The 22,913-nt window shown below is 33.9% G+C and overlaps 3 protein-coding genes across 9 annotated transcripts; 2 read left to right on the top strand and 1 right to left on the bottom strand.

The window, feature by feature from the left end:
• Window positions 1-134: 134 nt before the first annotated feature.
• Window positions 135-4,489, top strand: LOC110794336 (putative E3 ubiquitin-protein ligase XBAT35). 3 transcript variants are annotated; one of them, XM_056828493.1, is made up of 9 exons: window positions 135-491; window positions 697-811; window positions 1,147-1,227; window positions 2,132-2,198; window positions 2,317-2,409; window positions 2,817-2,898; window positions 3,350-3,452; window positions 3,553-3,638; window positions 3,871-4,489. In XM_056828493.1, exons 1-9 carry the CDS (start codon window positions 390-392, stop codon window positions 4,336-4,338), a joined length of 1,197 nt encoding a protein of 398 aa, XP_056684471.1. In that variant the 5' UTR covers window positions 135-389; the 3' UTR covers window positions 4,339-4,489. The 3 variants fall into 3 exon arrangements, with proteins under 3 accessions (XP_056684471.1, XP_056684472.1, XP_021854989.2); XM_056828494.1 differs by having other exon boundaries at window positions 139-491; window positions 2,110-2,198; XM_021999297.2 differs by having other exon boundaries at window positions 142-491; window positions 2,110-2,198; window positions 2,317-2,414.
• A 496-nt stretch (window positions 4,490-4,985) lies between these two features.
• On the bottom strand, window positions 4,986-8,145 carry LOC110794315 (60S ribosomal protein L6). The gene is made up of 4 exons (XM_021999271.2): window positions 7,809-8,145; window positions 7,584-7,690; window positions 5,972-6,153; window positions 4,986-5,339 (listed from the first exon to the last, which is right to left on the bottom strand). Exons 1-4 carry the CDS (start codon window positions 8,054-8,056, stop codon window positions 5,184-5,186), a joined length of 693 nt encoding a protein of 230 aa, XP_021854963.1. The 5' UTR covers window positions 8,057-8,145; the 3' UTR covers window positions 4,986-5,183.
• Window positions 8,146-16,410: 8,265 nt separating this feature from the next.
• On the top strand, window positions 16,411-22,913 carry LOC110794314 (U-box domain-containing protein 3). Of its 5 annotated transcripts, XM_021999269.2 has the most exons (6): window positions 16,411-16,497; window positions 16,625-16,681; window positions 18,488-18,768; window positions 19,861-19,995; window positions 20,085-21,839; window positions 22,512-22,913. In XM_021999269.2, the coding sequence occupies exons 3-6, from the start codon at window positions 18,493-18,495 to the stop codon at window positions 22,572-22,574; spliced, it is 2,229 nt and encodes a 742-aa protein (XP_021854961.2). In that variant the 5' UTR covers window positions 16,411-16,497; window positions 16,625-16,681; window positions 18,488-18,492; the 3' UTR covers window positions 22,575-22,913. The 5 variants fall into 5 exon arrangements, with proteins under 5 accessions (XP_021854961.2, XP_021854960.2, XP_056684134.1 ...); XM_021999268.2 differs by having other exon boundaries at window positions 16,436-16,681; XM_056828156.1 differs by lacking the exons at window positions 16,411-16,497; window positions 16,625-16,681 and adding an exon at window positions 16,709-16,964.

Below are 22,913 nucleotides of genomic sequence, written 5' to 3' on the forward strand. Positions count from 1 at the left end.
TATAAATTTATTATAAGAGATATGTAATTCCATGCAAATGAAGTAGTCAAATTTCAAAGCCATTTTTTCATGGCAAAAATTATTAACAAAAGGAAGAAGCTTGAATTGTCAACCTTTTATATTGTCAAAGGGTTTGAACAAAAAAAACAACATACAACAACTAATTAACCTCTTTATCTCTCAAAAAAAAAATCTTAGACTTTTTCTTTCTTCATACAATCACTCTGTCTCAACCTGCATGTTTTTCTCATCTTACAACAAAGGGTTTTTCTTAACTAACAACAAAGGGTTTTTCTTTTGAATTTCCCTTTTTTCTTATTTTGTTCTTAAATTATTTTACTCGAATCAATTTTGATTTGTTTGAGCTTTCTCATAACTCTATCAGAGAAATGGGGCAAAAACAATCAAAAGAAAAATTGTTGTATCATTATGTTATTAATGGTGATGTTGGTGGTATTGAATTTCTCTCCAAACAAGGCACTGGTCTAGAGGTACGTAACGTAATTTATGTACACGTCAATTAACCATTTTAATTTGTACGCCGTATATATATTGTTTTTGTTCGATTATTTGTAAATATCAAGTGTACTAATGCCAAAGTTACTCGTGTTGTAGATATAAATTTATATAAATTATATGTGTACATGTAACATAAATTTTATTTGTTAAAGAAACAAATTATGATTTTGATTATAGTGGAAAGATAAAGAAGGGAAAACTCCCCTGATTGTGGCAGCCAAGGATCCTGGACTCTATGATATGGCTAGAACTCTAATTGAATTGGGTGCTAATGTCAATGCTTTTTGTAAAGGTACATATTTTTATTTTTATTATTTCATTTTATGCGTTAAATAAATGAAACAATTGTAATCAAATATTAATATCGGTGTCTAATTTTGTACCCCTCTGTCTCATTTTACTTACTTTATTCTGACCAAAAAACTCTCACAAAATTGGTTAAACGGAGCAAGTAAAATGAGACGGAAGGAGTAATGAATTAGAAAATGTTCTTAGTCATGAACACACCAAAAATAACATTAGAATTAATGGGTTTTTCAACATGATAAAAAAAAAAAGTTTTAAACCAAATTACAAAGAAGTGAAATCATGGAAATTGCTGAATGTATGGAATGAATTTCATGATAGGTCGTCAAGGAGGAACACCTCTACATTATGCTGCAAAGGAAGGACTTGATAATACAGTCGCTTTACTTCTTTTACATGGAGGTATTTCTTTTTATATAATGTACTTCATTTTCAATCGGGTCAGTTTCTGACAGTCTGTTAGCTAGTACTCCGTACTAATCATCAGAAGCATAAGATCAGTTATAATGTTCTGTTTAGAATAATGAAGTTTATTAGAAGTCGATTTTGAGTCGAGTCAGTTTCTGACAGTTTGTTAGCCAGTACTAATCATAGACCTGGTCAAATTGTGGGTCGGGTCGGGTTCGGGTTGGGCCATGTCTTAAAAATTCTGCCCAATATGTTGGGCATGGCCGGGCCATACTTCAGGGTAAAATTTCCTGCCCAAAACCCGCTAATTCGATCCAAAAATAACGGCCTTTTCGAGCCAAATTTATAACTATAATTGCAATTTTGAGTTGCCCAAAACCCACCCCAAAAAGTTTTCTATCGGGCCGGGTCAGGCCTGGAAAACGTGCCTAATTAAAATTCTCACCATTTTTAGGGGCGGGTCGGGCCATGTCTTAAAAATTCTGCCCATTATGTCTGTGCAGGGCCGGGCCAAACTCCAGGGCAAAATTTCCTGCCCAAAACCCGCTAATTCGAGCAACAATTTTAGAGCCCTTTACGGGCCAAATATATAACTATAATTGCAATTTTGAGTTGCCCAAAACCCACCCAAAAAATTTTAAAAACGGGCCGGTTCAGGCCGAAAAATAGGCCTAAAATTCTGCCCAAACCCCACCAAATTGCGGGTCGGGCTTGTGATGATCATGTCTAACTAATCATCAGGAGTCTCAGATCAGTTATGATATTCTGTTTAGATTAATGAAGTTCATCACAGTTGATTTTGAGTCGGGTCAGTTTCTGACAGTCTATTAGCTAGTACTAATCATCATTAGTCTGAGAGTAACTATGAATTCCCAGCCAATGCCTTTGTCAAGAACAGGGAGAATCAAACTCCACTTGATGTTGCTAGGAAAAATGGCCATAATCATGTTGTTCGACAGATTGAGGTTAGAATTTCCTCTATTTCCTGTTGTTTCTGTTACAATACAATCATAGTTAACTATCTTAGAACTTTTAATCATGAATTTTTAATATATCTTGATCATTTTCCTTGCATTTTTTCAGAGCCGTATTTGCTACTTTGCTGGTCCAATACGCGAAAAATTTGGACCAGGATTGTCTGATGTATCAGCTCCACAATCATCATCAACATCAGCAGTAATGTCTGTACTTTTACTTAAGCCTGATTGTTTATGTACTACTCACTCTGTCCCAAATTACTTACCCTAGTTTGACTGTACACTCTTTCCAATGTACAACTTTGACCACTAATATCTTTAATTACATATTAGAAAAACTTATAAAATGTTAATATTTTGAAAATAAATATATACTTCCTATGAAGATGAAACAAACAATATATTATTGTACATGCTAACATTTATTTTCATATACTAAAAATAAAATATAATCAAAGTGTATTGTGTGAACAGTGTAAAAAATCGAAATGGTGCAAGTAATTTGGGAGAGAGGGAGTACTTCGTATTTTATTTTATTTTTGTTAAGTATGATTTTCGGTATGATTTTTAGTTCAACTGAGATTTTGTGTTCTTGCTCTTGTGCAGTTGGGTTGTTGTAGTACCTCGAAGTCCTCACAATCCTCCAAGACCACAAAAATTAGAACTTGTTATTTACTCAACTGCTCAAGTATGATTTTTCTTTTCTACAACTGAGATTTAGAACTCAATCTCTTCATTCTAGCATATCTAACTCAAAATCGATTACTAGTTATTGTAATGTAGCTTTAACATATTTGCATCCAATCTTCTGGTTAAATAATGCCTTGAATCGGTCAAGCCCCTTATTGCAACGCCCCCGAACTTTAGGGTATCTGTAATTTTGGACACGAGTTATCTGTTTTGGGCCTATTTTCTGGGCTTTTCCGCATCTGTCTAGAGAGTACTATATAAACTCTTTAGGTGATAACCTAGCCGTATTCTGTAATCTGTATTCCTCAAGATCAATAAAACTTTCCTCCCCTCTGCCTGTGGACGTAGCTAACACATTGTTAGTGAACCACGTTAAATCTCTGCGTTCTTTAATTACGTTATTTAATCTTTTTTTGCATCCGTTATAAGTTATAACACTTCTTGTGCAGGATGCTGAACCTCGAAAAATTATTTCTCTTAGACGGTCTAAAATCAAGGCGCCAAGATTCGATCAACCAAGTCCTGCTCTGACAATTTTCGACAAGCAGACCAGTGAGTTGATAACTGCTTTCATAAACCCTGTTATACTGTTCTGTTTAGACTTAAAGTTTATCTCCAACTTCTACATACTGATGTTTGTTTTCGTGTTCAGAAAATCGATATAAATTCTCATCAATTACCTATGATGACAAGCAGCAACTTCGACGATTGTACAATGCTTGTAAAGGGATCTCTCAGGTATCACTTGGACTCACATGATTTGTGATTTTGTGTTATCTGCTTCATTTTCTGATCATAAGTTTGGTTTTCTTGTATGACATGATTTGTGTTATCTGCTTCATTTTCTGATCATAAGCTGATCATAAGTTTGGTTTTCTTGTATGACATGATTTGTGTTATCTGCTTCATTTTCTGACCATAAGCTTCAATTTCTGATCTTTAAGTTTGGTTTTCTGTATGACATATGCAGGTTATGCCAGCCTCAGCACAGATGATGATTCCAGAAACTATAAACTCTTCACCACTTCATACAACATCATCCCATATAACTAGTCCTGCATGGACAACACCCAGAATTTTCTCCCCTCCCATGACACCCAACAACAACAACAACAACAACATCTGGGTACACGAATCACCACGATCGAAACTGAATTCTGCACCTAATAGATCGCCTACAGCAGCAGCAGCGGTTTCTTCCCCTGTTCCCTCAGCTCCCCCAATCAATACTACCAGCATTAATACACCAGTTTCTGATGAATCTGCAGATTTTACTGTGTGTGTAGTTTGCTGGGAAGCTCCGGTTGAAGGAGCGTGCATCCCGTGTGGGCACGTGTCTACGTGTATGTCTTGTTTGAAGAAGATTAAGGATAATAATGGGGTTTGCCCTGTTTGTAGAGGTGAGATTGATCAGGTTGTAAAACTCTATGGTATTTAAAATAAATGAGACAGGGTTGAAGTATTTTGTACATAAGACTGAGTGGATCATTTGTTATTTTTTTCTGAAATTCTGGGGTTCGTCTTTTGGTGATCATTCATTTTATCTTAACTCATGCAATAAGACAGTTACCAAGATATGTTTGGTCCTAGATATACTTGTTCTGAATGTGAAAAACCAGCTTAATTTAAGTACATATTTAGCAATATTGACACGTGTCACATTCTGGTGAGTCCTTAGTGATTTTTTGCCTGCCGAAAAAATTTCACCATATTAACATTGAGTTCCACGTTTCTGCAACTTTCAAATGGAGAGCTATAACTAAAGATGGCCATTGGACAGGCCAGGCTTCGGACTGAGCCCACAGGCCGTGTGCCTAAAAACAGGCCAGGCCCACGTCAAACCCACTCTGGGCCAAGCCAAAAAGTTCAAAGCATAGCCCAAGCCCAAGCTAGGCCCGTGGCTTGTCGCGCCAAAACGTAATTTTACTAAATTTGACATGTTTTTCATGCCCGGGCCAGGCCGGGTGGCTTTTTCGCGCACAGCCATCTTTAGATACAACTCCTATAAAAACGCTACAATCACCAGGGATAAATTGGTTTTGCTCAAGTATTTGAAAATAAGAATACCATACAGCAGCTAGAATGTGAGGAAACCACCAAAAACATAATTTAAGAACAGAGGATTCTCATCATGAAAACAAACACAGATTCCTACTGAAGCATAAACAACACCAATCCAAGATAACAAACAAGGTGACTAAACCGTAATACATGATCATAGAAATCAAAATTTAAGCATTTAAAAAAAGTTGTCTTAACTAACAAAATTTAGAGGCTACTCCATTAAAAGATAAGCTCGTGAGGTTTCATGCCCGACTTCAATGAAAACCTTGCTGCCAAATAGGCCTTCAACTCAGGTACGGCTTCAATGTTCTTGGTTAATGGAGCATCAACTGCCTTTTGTGACTCTTTCTTCTCTGCTGGAAGAACATTCTTCTCCTGAAATTAAGTATGCAATTCAATTCAATTCAACTACTAAACCAGTGCACGAAGGACTGAACTTCTAAGGGCAATAGCAATAAGAGGTTTATATTGAATTTTAGAGGTTTGCAAACAAACCTCGCTATTGTTGGGAAAAGTAACAAAATCAAAGGTTACTAAAGAGCACAGTGAGTGGTTTGTTTTTACTATGTACGTAAAACATATTAATTTTCTTTTTTGTTTTGCTTTGTAATTTAGATCAGAGGAATGATAATGGGTCCCACATATGAACTTTTTTACTCCGTACATGTTTATCTATTTTTGGTAGAAGGTTCATCACAATCTAAGGTTACTATTGTTGGGAAAAGTAACAAAATCAAAGGTTATTAAAGAGTACAGTAAGTGTTTTGTTTTTGCCATGTATGCAAAACATATTGATTTTCTTTTTTTTATTTTGTTTTGTAATTTAGATGAGATGAATGATAACGGATCCCACATATGAACCTTTGTGTAAGTTAATCTATTGTTGGTAGAAGGTTTATCACAATCAAGGTTTGTAAAATGATAATGTGGCATGAAAACAAACCTCATTGAAGTTTTTATTGCTATTAACCTAACAGATACAACAAAATGGAAAAACTCGAACTCACCTCTTTCTCTGCCTCGAAAAATTCTCCTTCTCCCTTCTTTTTCTTCTGCTCACCTTGCTTTGCAAAGTATTTGTCGTCAATGTTGGAAACATCCACTCCGGAAATATCAACTTTAGTAGAAGTAGCAATGACATAAGCTTGGTTGCATCGCCTTAGTGGGACCCCATTGATCTTAAAGGGACCTACAGAAAACAGCAGAGAACACTTGATATAGAGTTTGATAAAAAATAGTCAATAACGGCAATTTCACAAGGCCGTGATAGTACTATACTTCTATGAATTGATAATACGGCCCTCAGCTTTTCCATTCAACAAAGGCATATGAAGTAACGTACTATGCAAGGACAACATGGGAGATAAAATCTTGGTTCATGTAACCGACTCATCATTGGGAAAGGCTTAGATATTGCTAATTTGCTATTGTATTGAAGTATTATGCAACAATATCAAAACCAATGAAACCCTCAACAACGCACAGTCCATGAACATGTTCAATAATCATTGATTACTCATTCATCACTAATTAATACAAAGGTGTATGAGCAGGACACATTAGCAATGTTATCGCAAAGAAACAAGAGTGATATGATGATATCAGATTTTTGGCAAACAACTAAACTTGTTCCCAATTAGTTGAACATGGAAAAGAAGTAAGGGGGCGTTTGGTTTGAGGTATTCAGGAAAGGGAAAGAGATTGAATACGGGTGATTCCCTTTGTTGTTGTTTGTAATGCAATTTTAATCATTCTCTTTACCCTCTCTAAACCCCCAAAGTCCTCTACTCTCCCCCAACCCCACATGGTATTTCCATTCCCTTTCCCTAAATCACCATCGCACTACCACACCCACCATGAATACCTCACTGTCACCCGCTGCACTGCCCATCACAGTTCCATCCTACCACTGCAGCCCGACCTAGCACTGCTGCCCAACCTAGCTACCACCGTCTACCACCTTAAATCGGCCACAAAACCACCCCAAACTATTATGCAACAATATCAAACCCACTGCACCCCACAACAACACATAATCCATGAACATGCACAATAAACATTGATTACTCCTTCATCGCTAATACAAAGGTGTATAAGCAGGAGACATGCGCAAATTAGCAATGTTATCGCGAAGAAACAAGAGTGATATGATGGATATCAGAATTTTGGCAAAACCAACTACACTTGTTCCCAATTAGTTGAACATGGAAAAGAAGTACGATATCATCACTTCGCATTTCACTTCCAACCCAATAACATAAGATATCATTCATAAACATTGCATAGGATACCATTGAAAAAAAAAAAATCCCATAAATCATAACCCCAGTAACAATAGGCCAACCATGAACAGAATTCAAATCAAGCTAATATCAAGGTGAGGTATAAAACAGCAGTTTGAGGACACCGCATACATATATAGATACAACCTAAATAAAATACCAAATCCAAATCCTGATTTAAGAAATCAAACACAAAACGCAGAAATAAATCAACAGTAAGATTAGAATAACAAACCCAAATCCTGATTTAAGTAATCAAACAAGATAAGAATAACAAATCCAAATCCTGATTTAAGAAATCAAACAAAAAATACAAAACTAAAATAAGAAAATTTACCAGTAATGAGAAGTAAGCCGGATGAAAGTTGTTTCAAGAACACAACTCTTTTCCCCTTAAACCTCCCAGCTAACACAATCAACACTGTCCCAGGTGTAATACTCGCCCTATTCAATTAATCAAAAAACCCCCAAATTATTACCAACAAACTACAATACAAATCAACATTTTTTATGAAATTAATTAAAAAAACAACAAAAATCAACAATTTTGATAAACTCGAACCTGAGCTTAGCGGGTTTGGGCTTGCGCTTGTTGATCAAGGGCTTCTTAACATCGTCGGCAGGGTAAAACTTGGCCGTCTTCTCCGCCGTCGCCGGTGCAGCAGCCTTGGGTGCATGAGTAGGGAAAACGCCGCCGTTTTTGGCCTTGATAGCCCATAAACCTCTCTTGTGGTACATTTTTGATCGGCTGAATTTTCCGATACCTTTGACCAGGTCTGGGTTTCTGCTTGTGGTCCTTGGTTTCACCATTGTTGCGGCGGCTTGATTGTGTGGGTGATGACTTTACAGAGAAATGAGAGGAGAGGGACGAACTGATAAACCCTAGAAAATGAAAAGAGGTTTTCTAAATGATGAACATTGCTTGTCCTTTATTACAAACTCATGGGTAGTTTGGACATTCCGTGTGTTTAATGATGGGGCATTTTTGTAATCTCATGTGTGGTCTCGTTCCTTAAAAAATCATACCAGGTCAGAAGAGGCACTTACCAAAAACATTTCAATCAAACCAAATCAGACCAGACCAAAAACTAAAAAAATCGGACCAAATCAGGTGAGAAGAACAAGGCCTTATTGATGGATTGTAAAGCTATCCCTGGAATCATATACGAAGTATTAAATCAGTTATCAGTGTAACATTATTGCTCCTACTCGATTAAAAAAAATGACTTTTTTTAGCCTCTTAGACAAAACTACGAGTAAAATTAGGGGTTGGCAAGCTAAACTATTAAATATGGTTAAGTTGGTTTTAAATACTTACTCTCTTTTTGTTATGCAAAATGGTGTCTATCGGCCACAATTACCCAAGAATATAAATTAGAGAGTAAATGTAAACATTTTCATTGGAATAAGGTTTATCGGTCTAGATATATTCGTGGGACTAATTGGGATTAGGATGTGTGATCCAATAAGCTTGGAGGGCCTAGGGATTCGAAACCTTAAGCATTGGAATCTAGCTTTTATGGAGAAGTTGGGGTGGAAAAATCTTACTCAACCTAATGAACTTTGGGCTCGAATTTTAACTTCCTCACCTAAAATACTCGAATTTTATTGTCTCGCCTTCTTCTTCTCCTTTATGGAAATATATTCTAAAGGGTCGGGATATTAATAGGAAAATGATTATTGTGAACATCGAAAATGAGGAAGATACTTCCATGTGGTATCATCATTGGGTCGGAAATAAACCCTAATCACGAACATTATCATCCCAGATCCCAAGCTAGACCCATTATAGGGTGTCTCATATCATTAGAAACAATAAGGAAGAAAAAAAGGATGCTTATTTGGAATGCATGTCATTCTATTCTTCGGGTAGCTAGCACTCTATCCTTCAAAGTGCCTAACTTTGATCATATATGTCTTAGATGCACAACCTATATTGAAGATAACATTCCACTTATTCAGAAATTGCTATAGTACCTCAGTGTTAACTTTTAAATTTGGATTTCTATCTCTTTCATTCTCATAACTAGAGATGGGTTCAAGACCCGATCCAGATCCGATTGGACTCGGTCTATTTTTAAGGGTCTGGGTCCAAAAAATTAGACCCTGTGTATCTGGGGTGGATCTGGGTCTTTGTTCAATGGTGCGGGTTTGGGTCTGGGTCCAAGAATTAAAGACCCAGATCCGGTCCAGATTCGACCCACATACCCATATATATAATCTTTAATTTTTGTTTATTAAAATGTAAATATAATTCAATCTTTACATGCTAAACTATATTCAGTTCTTATGATACTAAACTATTTAAAATTTGTTTGACGTGACATATAAATAATAATATTACAAACTTTAAATATTTATTATATTACAAGGCTAATATGATTTTTTTCCTAAACAAAAGTAACGAATATTATGTTTCTAGTGGTTTTATTAAAGCAAGATTAGTTTAAATACAAAAAATTGGCGAAAAATTTACGTAAGATAAGAAAAATGAGGGACAAATTTTTTTGGAAAAGAAATACGCTTAGACCCATTTAGGACCCAGATCCGACCCTAGACCTATTAGACCTAGTGGATCTGGGTCTGGATCTGATTTTTTTGGACCCAGCGGATCTGGGTCGGATCTGGGTCGGATCTGGATCCACCTCTAAAAAAGCGGGTCTGGGTCTGGATCTTGCCGGACCCGATCCAGATCCGACCCATTGCCATCCATACTCATAACTGACGTGATTGGATCTCTTATAATCTGAAAGGTTCGATTAAATGACAAACTATTTTTTTCAGTTTGCATTTGGCACATTTGGTCTTTTAAAAACAATGATATTTCTAATCTCAAAATGAAAATGCATTAAGTTAATTTTATAACAAGTTTTGGGAAGATTACCTATTTTTTAACACAACTTTAAACACACATAACACAATTTCAAATAATTTTAGTTAAATTCAATAAGTTAAACTACCATAAGTTGGATAAACTATACTTTATGAAGTACTATATTCTGTACACATGATCTACTGTAAATCTGTAATTGTAGATGAAAATAAAGAGTGGGACAGATTGTTTACACCAAGTATGTAACTCCACATGGGAGGTGCACCCTTTCATTTATTGGAGTTTCCCTTTTGGAGGCAGGATGGCGTAAACGGCAGTCAATATTTATTATGGGGCCATCTTTGACCCCCTTAATCTTTATTAATTTTATAATCTAATATATATATATAAAGGGGAGTTTTTTGGAGAGATTTCGGAGCGTTCACGTAGGATTTCCACATTATCGCATATAATTAAATTATTAATTAATTAAATAAATAATATTAGATAAATATATTAGAGTCTTGACATAATTGACTACTTAATATGATAAACATAGATTCCACAAACTTATTCTACCCTTTTGTATATGTATATACATATAAACTTCACGAAACAAAATAGAATAATTCCGGTGTGATAGGTAGTCTTCGAATTTTTTATATTACTCTAATATGTCGTTGTTGTTAGCATGTACGGAGTACTATAATTTGCTTGCGTTTCTTATCGGATAAAAATATGGTGTATAGCTTAAAGCATCATAACCTTTCGTAATTGAGTAACTCACCAACATTAATTCCGGAATAAGTGCTTAACTTTAGAATTTTTATATTTATTTCCAATATGTTTCCATCACTTATCAAACAAATTTGTTTATTAAATGTTTACTTGCGGGAGTTTTGTAATCTAACAGGTGGGATGAGGATCGAGATCGAATTGGTTGTTGGAAATTTGTACGGAGTACTTCTTAACGATTCAAGTGGAGTATTTATGTTTTTTGCACGCCTTTATCTTAGCTTGGGGATCAAAACTGGAGTGGCAACAGTTGACTATCTGTTAAATTGAGATTTCAGATTGATAACACATTGTAACCTTAATTATATGTAGGGTTGTTAAATTGAGCCATTGGCTTGGGTTCAGATCGATTATGGACAGGTCAGTTCATGTTGAGAATGGTTAATGTCGGGCCATTATTTATGTTCATATCACTTTTTAATTCGGGTCAAATCTGATCATTTTTCATTTTAGGTTCGAGTCAGTTTTAATTCGATCGGGCAATTTCAATTCAGGTCTATTATGGAATCGATTTGTATTTGTTCGATTTTAAAACGATTTTGTGCCAGTAGGTTGTCTTATATCCGGCACAACAAACCACAATATAGGTGTGAAAATTACACCAACCTCGCAAGATCGCCCTGCATCAAGAATTTTGAAAGTTAGATGTTATTAAAAAAAATTAGTGGTGATTGTAATTTCAATTACCTTAATAATAACGATTACATTCCCTTTTTATTCTCTTTTAATATTCAACCCCCACCAACAAACACAGTCAGCAACGAAATCCAACTAGACAAACTCTAATCTCTCAAGAAATCGAAGACCATCTAAATGCAAATTAAGTACTAACCTATTCTCAATTCTTTAGAGTTTGAAAGATATGATAATATGATTAACATATGAAAATATTCAATTGTCCAATCGAACTCATCATCCTAATTTAAGTATTAAGTAAATCTTTAGTGTCATTTTGATGAATATTAAGATTACTTTGTATGATCAGCTACGACCTTTTATTAGGCCGCAATACTAAAAAAAAGATGATAACGAAGAAAAGGATAGTAGATTTCAACGTAAATTTATCTGTGTATATTACCCATAATGATAAGATAAATATTTAAAAAGATGATAACGAACAAAAGGATAGTAGATTTCAACGTAAATTTATCCTACTTTTACTTTTCCCATATTAAGATAAATATTTAAAAAGATGATAACGAACAAAAGGATAGTAGATTTCAACGTAAATTTATCCTACTTTTATTTTTCCCATATTTTGTACATATCATTTTCATTATGCGATAAGGATTAAGGGCCATGGTTTTAATTGCTACAAAATAACATGGAATGATGGAAAATATCAATACGTACACAAAAAGATCATTGAGATTGTTATACTCCGTACCAAATAGTCAAACACTATTCTAATTTATTTTATTCTTTTTTGCAAATTTTTACTGAAATATATAGTAGAGTTTTATTTTATTAAACCTTTGATATTTGGATTAATTTATATTATAACAGAATTCTACTTGCATTGTTTAATATTCTATATTTTCATGTTTTATACTCTATAATATATTACCCATAGTGATAAGATAAATATTTAAAAAGATGATAACAAAGAAAAGGATAGTAGATTTCAACATAAATTTATCCTACTTTTACTTTTCCCATATTTTTTTTGACGTTATATTGAAGGAAACTGAATGCAAAGTAAATGGCGTTTATAGGGTAAATTTAATACATCATACAAAAATGAAGCAATCTCTAAGGAATTGACTAAACAAAATATGGGGCGAAAAAAATAAGGACAAAGTGAGTCTATACTTATACAAAGTATATGTAATAATTTTGTAGAGAACACATGAATAACTAACTCGAGTTTTACCATTATTGAACTAACCATTTCATAACTCAATTTTCCTATAAATGTCTTATTCATAAACATTTTAAATATTAAGAACACATTTATACTCCAACTTGAAATGGGACATATTTTAACTTACTATTGTACGTATACTTTATAAAAACAACTATTTGTATACGATGATATAATAAGACAAATATGTACGAAAATTGACAAACCGTGCATCGCACGGGCTTCAATACTAGTTAGTACTAATTAGGACTTAAGATAGTAATTTGACTTAGGTCTAGGTCTAGGAGTGGGGGAAACATCCCATCATTCTTACAAAGATGAAAATGTAGGGTAGTAACTTTTATCAATTCTATAGTACTTCGTCGGTTCCCTTTTATTTTCCCCAATTTAACCCTACAAGAAATTGTGCTATTAACGACGGAAAATTCCGTTCCGAAAGGCCAATAACCGTTGATTAATGACGGGATTTTTGTCGCAAACCCGTCATAAAAGGGGGTCGTCGTTAATGGAAAATCCCGTCGTTATCCCGTCGTAAAAGACATTTGCGACGGTTGTTTCCGTCTTTGTTTGATTATTAGCCCCGTCGCAAAAGCCTTTTGCGGCGAATTTTTAACCCATCGTAATTAGATTGTCGTTAAAAATACAAATTCTTGTAATGTTATTTTATTAGAAGCTTTTAGATTGACACATACTTAGTATCTTAAGTTGGAATTTTTTTCCCAATTGTTTTTTTTTTTTTTTCCTAATAGGATTATTTTATCAACTCATATACCCAATTCTTAATAAAACGAAATTTGACTGTAAAGGCAAACAAAAAGGGACATAGGTAGTATATCCTTACTATTCCTACGAAAAAAACATTCAAGGATATGTTATTTTATTTTATTTGACATGAAGAAAAGGTTATTTTTAACAATGCATGTTTCGAATTTTAAATAAACATACATGACAAATTTTAAAATAGTACGTACAAAGTAAAGGTAAGTGGCCTGAATAAAATTTCCTTAAATAATTGGCTTATAATATATCGATATTCTATAAACCGAAAGGTGTATTTATATACCACCTGTGCAGTCAATAAACCCTCTTCTCGATCACCAATCAACATAAAGTACATTGTTTATTTTGTGAAATCGATTGTTATTACTTCGTACAAGTATATGATTAGGAACAATATTTTTATATATATATATATATTTTTCATACATGTGTTATGGACAAATTTGTGCGCTTTACTACTATGATATTATCCAATAACTTATTGCTCTACTAATTTGTAATATATAGGAGGTCAAAGCCACAACGAACTCAACTAATCTTGTTGATTAATTGAAATTGTAAGCTAATTATATTGTTTAAAAATAGCGATAGTAGCTACTACTTACTTTTTTCTAAGGGTTTGGTTAGTAGTGGATTTCAATCATTTCATTGTACTTAAAAAACAATAATGAATAATGATTACAAATAGAATGATTAATATCTTTGTTTGGTGCAATTTTCATTAAACATAACTACGTAGTAATATACTAACACTAACCGTTCTTGATCGATTTAGAAAAATCAATAGAAAATTAAAAAATCAGTAGAAAATTAAGTAATATAATATGAATTATACTCAAATTTTAGAGGAGGTTGAAACTAAAAACACACTTTTAAATTTTCAGCCCGATAAATCAGATCCCAAATCATACTAAAGATCCATCGCTAAATTTACCATTTTTTTTTTTTTGCAAAAGTGAAAATATTTTGGACCTTAGAGTCCTACATGGCTAAATGCATGCATGGTTCTAGGAATTCGAGATCCAACCTTATATCCACTTTAATTATTGGAGTATATGAAATGGTATCCTAAATACATTTCGAAGCCAAAATTTATTGCAAGCCTGTCACAAGAATATAAAGGTCTATGTCACAAAAAATAAAAATAAAGGTACAACCTCATTTAACTTGCTCATTTATATTGTCTAACTAGTTATTATAAAGTACATGCCAATGATCGACAAATTCTTAATTACAGGAGTGTAGAATTAATAAAAGAAACTTTTAATTTGCAATTGCTAAAATCAGTGGCGGATCTTGAACAGTTTTACGAGGGGGCCGGTAGAAAAATATTAAGCAAAATACTACTCCCTCCGTCTCTTTTTGTTTTTTACGTTTTCCTTTTTGGGTATTTCAAAATGTTTTTTACATTTCCTTTTATATTATCACATAAATGATTTAATATTCTATCAAAATTTGTGTCCAATTATTATTTTAACCAATTAAATTCATTGAGTCATTTAATCTCTCACACTTTTCCATTATGACATTAACCTTTTCTCATTTTCCCAATATCAGAATTTCGATAAGAGTGAAAACATTATAAATAAACGTAATTTTTCTCGTTTACATAAAAACTAAGAAGAATCTCAATGCATATTAATTAGTCGTTAAAATGCGTGCAAAATACCAAACGTAAAAAACAAAAAGAGACGGAGGGAGTATATATTATACAACTACACACAAATTTTAGGGGGGTCGTAACTAAAATTACACTATAAAATTTTCCGACCGGGGGGTCGGGCCCCACCCAATGCTAACTAAGATCAGCCATTGGTTACAATTACTAATTCTAAAAATTGGTGTAAATAAGGCGAATAAAACAGAATAGTAGTATCTTAATGACATTTTTTTAGCCAAAAGGGTGACATAGTGATTATGTCAAAAGAAGCCTAGTCTTAATCCGAATTATCTGTAAAATGAGGGGAGAAGATAACAAAATTGTTATGGTTTTGACTAAATAGAAGGAAGACAACTGTAATGTGCCAATTTTGTGGATTAGATCAGTTGCTGATAAAGCCTAATCATTGCTAAAAAATATATTTGTACCACTTTTTGGATTTACTTAATTTTTTTTTTTTAGAATTAGGCACACCATGCTTGATTAATCCATTGAAATAAACATACTTTGAAGTTTGAACTACATATATCTCATGTTTTATTGTTAGGGAAATTACAATAATTTTCATACTATCTTTGAGTTAGTTGTATAATAGGCCAAATGATGTATAAATAAATATTGAAAATAAATTATAATGCATCTAAAATAACTTAATTATAGAATGTTCGAATAATTAATACACCATGGCCTATTTATACATAAAATGATAGAATAATCGAATAATAGTTACACCTAGTACCATATGATCATAGAATAATATGATCTAATAGTAGTTGGTTAGTGAACGAAAAAAATTATGGTTGACTCTCTTAGCCCTTCTAGGTTTTAAGGAAACACGTCGTGCATACTCAGCATTACTAATCTTATACTTTTTTTTACAAAGGTAAAAGAAAAAGGAAAAAATACAAAACTTTCTTTACGAGAGGAATTACTAATTACTGTGATACTGATCTATACGAAATATCTCTACTTATATTTGTATAAATTATATTCAAAACAATTATAATTTGAAAATATACACTAAAATTAACGGAACACATCACACAATTAAATATTGACGTTAATAGTTGCCTATTGATAAATAAATATGGCCAAAATTAGTACTCCCTAGTCGACTAAAATATCCAAAGAGACCAAGAACAACAAAAATAAAATTGAATCAAAATTAAATAATAAAAAAATTACACACTTATGTCCAAGACAAAGTGGGCCCCTCTCTACTTTTTGCCCTAAAACAAGAAAATAAAATAAAATGGCCCTTAATCAAAAACACCAAAATTACACTCCTCCCTCTAACAATTTTGGGAATTTATAATTTCCATGAAACCGTTGTAAACAAGGTACATAGAGAGGGTTTTCCAGAAATAGGAAAACTTTTAAGGGGAAATTGCTGAATTTAATTTATTTTTTATTTTTCATATACAAATAATTTCAGTCTCAACAAATTTTGCTATTTTATGCTAACAGAACTTACCATTTCTGGGTCTGTTAATGCCTTCACCTACTAAGCTTCCCCTGCGTCAGGTACAACCATTTCTTCCATTTGACCTTGCGTTTTTTCTCTTCTGGGTTTTTATGTATTGCTCAGATTTTTATTAATGATTTCCTTGATTTTAGGATTGCAAAATTATTAGAATTAATGGGTATTTTGTATTGATATGATTTGGGTTTTTAAGAATGTTGAATATTTTGTTTTCTGGGGATTATTTAGGTTAGAATTCAATTGGGGTTTGTTGTTCTTTGTGTTTTTCATCTGGGATAATAAAAAAGATTGAAGCTTGATGATGTTTGTGTGCTATGAAAAGAGGTGATGCATCTGTTTGGTGTCAATTTTTTCACAATTATGCGATTTTTTTGTGTTGTATAGAGGTATTTTAGGAGTTTTTTTTTTCTGAAGGGAAATGCTCTTAAAATCATCTGAATTGTTATCCTAAGAGAGCTCTTTTTGGTGATCTCCGTTCTGGTTCTTCTTCATTTTCTTCCTATTGAAAAATGAAGGAAGAACGAGAGGCTACTCAACAGGAGTTTTGAATGAAACTGTACCTGTAGTTTGGAGCAGTTGTTTATTTTCTGGGAAAGGGCTTGTCTTTAGAAAGTAAGCGAACCGTGTTGATTGTTACACAAACAAAGTAGAATGTGGAATTTGGTCTAAGTTGTACTCTGTATAGGCATATATTGTATAAATGTTTGATCCTTGATGGATGAGTTGCTGGTTATAGGTTCCTAGAATATCATGTTTAGTGAAAATGCTGAATTATTTGACCAACAATTTGTCTTATTGCCTTCTTTCTAAATCTTTTAATGGGAAAAATGTTATGTTAATATCTATCTAAGGCCTAAATTGCCTAATGTCATTGTACTGTGTTGATCTTGGTTGTTGAACCTTCATTATTTCTACACCTCTCGATGGGTATTTCAATTTGTAAAATATACTTAGTCTATACTATTCTGAATCGGGAACAATGTGCAGTTACAGAAGTGGATTGAGCTACTTCTGGGATTTGTATCAGTTCTGGTCTATTTGAAGTGTTTAAAGGGCATATGGAAATATTGGGTTGGGATGAATTTTCCAAGTGGCATGGTTCACATCTCCATGAACAAGAAAATAAGAATTGTTCTTGGACTTCCGCTTGTGAATTCATACAGAAATATTTTAAGCTTTCTATACATAAAGGTGTAGAACATAATACTTGTGTAACTTTTTAGTGTAAGGTCATATACTTCTTCCAAAGCACTCGTTCTTATCTTTTCAACTTGTACCACACACTAGCTCAAGAAATATAAGCAGGGCCTACAGGAAAAGTTGTCATATACAAGTGTTACTTGATTTCTTTGCAGACTGAAACCTGAACTTAATAGTTAAAAGAGATTTGGAGTTAGATTTTTTGTTGCTTTTTTTTTTTCTTCTTCTTTTCCTCTTTTCCTGCTTTTTTGGGTTTCTCATTCTTTTGGGCATGACAATTCCATACTTCCATCTGAATGCATGTTTCTATATTTTGATAAGAAGGTCATTATATATGATATTGAGCCTTGCTTTTGTATGTACTTTTTGAGCTTATATCTCTATTCACCATATATAATGCTTTCCTGATTGACTTTAGGTTAGGGCGAGTCAAATTATTTTTAATGTTAGGAAAAATGAAATAATTTACCCTGATAAGATGTCTTTGGCTTACAATGATTGCATATCAGTATGTCTAGAAATCTAATATATTCAGGTTTCTTGTAAGGACGAGAATTAGATATATGTTCATTAGGATTTAGTCATAGGTACTTTTGATTATCGATATAGTGCTCTAACCGTGTCATTTTTTTTTTGCATTGATGCAGGTGAAATGGAGACTCCATATATGAGATGTCTGAACAACAGCATTTCTCGGTTCATTCATTTGATGTCATGTCAGACATCAAAGGGTATGCCTACTCAAAATGAGTTTGAGGGTATGGCTATTATGCTGAAACATTTGAAACCTGTCCTTGATGAGATTGATGATGAAAAAATAGCTTCGGAAACAAATTTATGGAAGGAGTGTGAAGACCTGGATGCGTATATCAATTCAGCACGAGAATATATGGAACGATGGTCACCTAAAATGAGCAGGATTCTATCTGTGAGTTGATGAATCCCTTCTTCCCCCAACCTCTCTTCCAGTTAGTTACACATTCCTGCTCAGTGTTGAATTACATCAGAAAGTTAAGGCAATGTTTAAGGTTTATGTGGTAACGAAACTGAAATGGGCGAAAATATAGAAATAGGGAAACATGAAGACGTAATGTTCGATGAAAACTAGGAAATGTTTCCTTTACAAAAAATAAAATTATAAAACTAGCTAACTAGGTAATGTTGAATCATGAAAACATTAACCACAAATCAATCAATTTTACATTGTTACAAATATAAAGTTGTTTTGTGTTCAATGAACAGTCCTTTTAGTAATTAAAACATTAGAGTTAGTTTGTGTTTGTTTGATGTGATCATAAATAAAAGCTAAATTTGGACTTTAAATCGCTGATCTGTAAAAGAAGAGGTATCCCTTGAGCTTCTTCAAGTTTCCGATTTCCAGGTTTCCATCAAATGTGACCTTCACGAGAGTTTCAATGCATCATAGTTAGGTTATGCTAAAGGGGCTCCTCAGTTTGTCACAGGCGTTTAAAGGTGTTCTGAATTGCAATGTTTTAGGCTGTAATTACTTCCCGTTTTAGCTCTTTTCCTCCCGAATTCAGGTTTTGTTGCTTGTTCTTGTGTATTAATTCAAAAACAGCCAATTCTGTTGTTCGTGATCTACTCTAATTATCAATCTGTTAGTCTTCATTCTGTGTGTTCCCCTTTTCTTTTCTTCCTGCTTTACGTTTTCTTTTAGTAAAGAACTAAGGCTCTGTTCTGTTCACCTTATTTTCACTTGTTTCAGGAAAAATAATTTCAGATAAGTTCAGGAAAAATAAGTAAAAATAAGGATTGACCAAGTACAATGTATAACTAAAATAAGTTTTAATAAATTCAGTTAAGTTCAGATAAGATAAGTTCACGAAAAATAAGTGAAAATCAGGTGAATAGAACGCACCCGAAGTAGCCTATTCTGGGTGCACTCAGCCTTTAAGTTGTTCTAGCTGTTTGAGCATTATGTTTAATATCTCTGGGGTGCATTTATGTACATCTTGAGAGTTTTTCATTTCTGAGTATATTTTATGCTTTTAACTTTCAGGTTTTACAAAGTGAACAATTGATGAAAATAATCAGGAGTTCTTCCCTCGAGATTTGTGGCATATTGTGTAGGTTATTGCGAACATCAACATCTTCTTCTGGTTTTGCCGGTGTACAAGTATGTACAGAGATAATGGTAGCTTAAGATAAACTCCTTATCTTATCAATTAACATATTTACTTTCAACCTCTTTTGGTCTCCTGTCTAATTTGCAAGACATTTCAGCATTGTGTACAGGAGCTTCAAAGCTGGCAACCAGAGCGAATTTCAGGACACATCGAACAAGCTATGAGAAGTAAAAATGATGATAATCTGCTTTCTAGCGATGAACACTTGGCAGAAATTGTGGAGTCACTAAACCTAGTATCAAATCAGGAATTACTTAAAGAAAGTATTGCTGTTGAGAAGGAATGGGTGAAAATTCATGCAAACAAGAGCAACGAAGAAGTGGATCAAATAAACCAAATCGTGGATCTTTTGGCTCTTATTCGTACTTATATGCTAAAAAACGGATGTTTTGGAACAATGAACGGCGTTGCTGTCCCGTCATACTTCCGTTGCCCTTTGTCATTAGATTTCATGTTAGACCCGGTTATTGTAGCTTCGGGCCAAACTTATGAGAGGTCTTCTATCCAGAAATGGCTTGATAACGGGCTAAAAATTTGTCCCAAAACCCGTCAACATCTTTCCCACACCAATATCATAACAAATTACACTGTCAAGGCACTGATATCAAACTGGTTTCAGGAAAATAACCTAAAACCACCTCCAAGTAACTCTGACACCAGAAATGCTGTTGTTGTTGATGACTTATCTGCTCCTGATATAATCCGTACTGATAGTTTCCGGTGCTCGGTTCATAGCAGTGACTCTATGTCTATGTCCAGGTCTTCCTTAGAGGTTGCAGATGCAGTTTCTGAACACACTTATGCACACAGTAGGACCCACTCTGCTGTTTCGAGCTGTGATTACATGCCCTCATCAACAACTGAAATATCAAGGATATCTGAAAAAGTAGGTGAGATTATGTCGGAGTATTCTCCTATAAATAGTAACTCTTTATCAGGAAGAGGATCTCAGAGTGCGAAAACAAGATCAGAGAATGGGAGCAGTAACTATTCCAGAGTTCACTCACTTTCACTCTCGGATTTGGGACATGATGAAACAACTACGTCGTCCCATGTTGATGAAATTGTTGGAAATCTTAAACGGTCATCCAATAACGCGTTGCAAACTGCGGCTGCAGCTGAGATACGGCTTCTTGCTAAACACAACATGGAGAATCGGATCATTATTGGGAAATGTGGGGCCATTATACCTTTGATTACACTTTTACACTCTGATGTGATGATAACACAAGAACATGCCGTGACTGCACTTCTGAACCTTTCACTAAATGAAGAAATCAAAGCAAGAGTTGCAGAATCAGGAGTTATTGAACCATTGATACATGTACTTAAAACAGGAACTGATACAGCTAAAGAAAACTCAGCTGCAGCTCTTTTCAGTCTCTCTCTTCTTGAAGATTACAAGTTAAAGATCGGGCGTTCAGGAGCAAGTAAAGTGTTGGTTGATCTTCTTGCTCGGGGGACTGTTAGAGGGAAAAAAGATGCTGCAACTGCCTTGTTTAATCTCTCAATCTGCCATGAAAATAAAGCTCGAATTGTTCAAGCTGGTGCAGTGAAGTATCTTGTTCAGCTTTTAGAACCTAATACAGGAATGGTTGATAAATCGGTTGCCCTTCTTGCGAATCTATCCACAATTTCGGAAGGGCGTTTGGCGATTGCTAAGGAAGGTGGAATACCATTGATTGTTGAGATTGTTGACTCGGGATCACAAAGAGGAAAGGAAAACGCTGCTTCCGTGTTGTTGCAATTGTGTCTTAATAATACTAAGTTTTGCAACTTGGTTCTTCAAGAAGGTGCCGTTCCACCACTTGTTGCTCTATCTCAATCGGGAACCCCTAGAGCTAAGGAGAAGGTATGTGATACTCTTTCCTCTTCTGCTGTTTCTTTCTCATATATTAGCTACTTTGGTCGGGTATCATTATACACACATTTTAGGTTTGACTTGTTTGCTACTCGAGTTCTTTTGAAAGTTATGATATAAAAGCTCATTTCCGAACATAGATTTTATAGTTTTCTTCTCTTAGGGTGCTTTCTATTCACCCGATTTTCACTTATTTTTTTTGAACTAAACTTATGTGAACTTATCAAAACTTATTTTAGTTAAAAATTTTACTTGACCAACCCTTATTTTTCCTGAACTTATCTTATCTGAACTTAACTGAACTTAATTTTCCTGAAATAAGTAGAAATAAGGTGAACAGAACAAAACCTTACACTCCTTGTTACATTGTTTCTGTGAATATGCGGTACAAGATATTTGAGGTGTATGGATGAAATTAAAGTTAAATAAGGATTATGTACCCTTGTTGAGGTGTCAAGTTTCGGACAAAAGTATGCGAAACAAAATGAAGAGCTCTAACAGTCAGGATCCAACTTCTATAAACAAAAAATTATCTGTTTCAATATTCTAAAGTAATCTCTATTTGAAGATTTGAAGTGCTTACAAGTAATTCTAGATATCATTGAGAATTTGAGATAGACTTTTTTAAGGAATAACACAAGGTTTCATTTCGTGGATTTGCAGGCACAACAGCTTTTGAGTCATTTCCGTACTCAGCGTGAAGGCGCTTCAGGAAAGAAAAAGTAGTGAGACAAAATTTGTTGCTGTTATTATTCATCCCTTTTTTTTTTCAAAAGCTAGGTCATTTGCGTTAGATCAGGTATTCTTTTGCCGTAAATCTTTCCAATCATGCCATCATTTAATTTTTGTTTGAGTAGTACATACTAAGTATTAGTTACTAGGCAGGTACGTAGTGAGGTTCGTCAGTAATCATTGTTTGCTGAATATTTCATTAGCTGTTGTGATGAGCTTGTTCTTGATCAAGGATTACTTAAATTTTGTGTGTATATATATGTGTAATATAAGATCTTGATGTTTGCAAATCATAATTATCTTTGCTTCAAAATTTGTTGCAACAATTAACTA

This window comes from Spinacia oleracea, chromosome 5, assembly GCF_020520425.1.
Source record: "Spinacia oleracea cultivar Varoflay chromosome 5, BTI_SOV_V1, whole genome shotgun sequence".
Classification (NCBI taxonomy): Eukaryota; Viridiplantae; Streptophyta; class Magnoliopsida; order Caryophyllales; family Amaranthaceae; genus Spinacia; species Spinacia oleracea.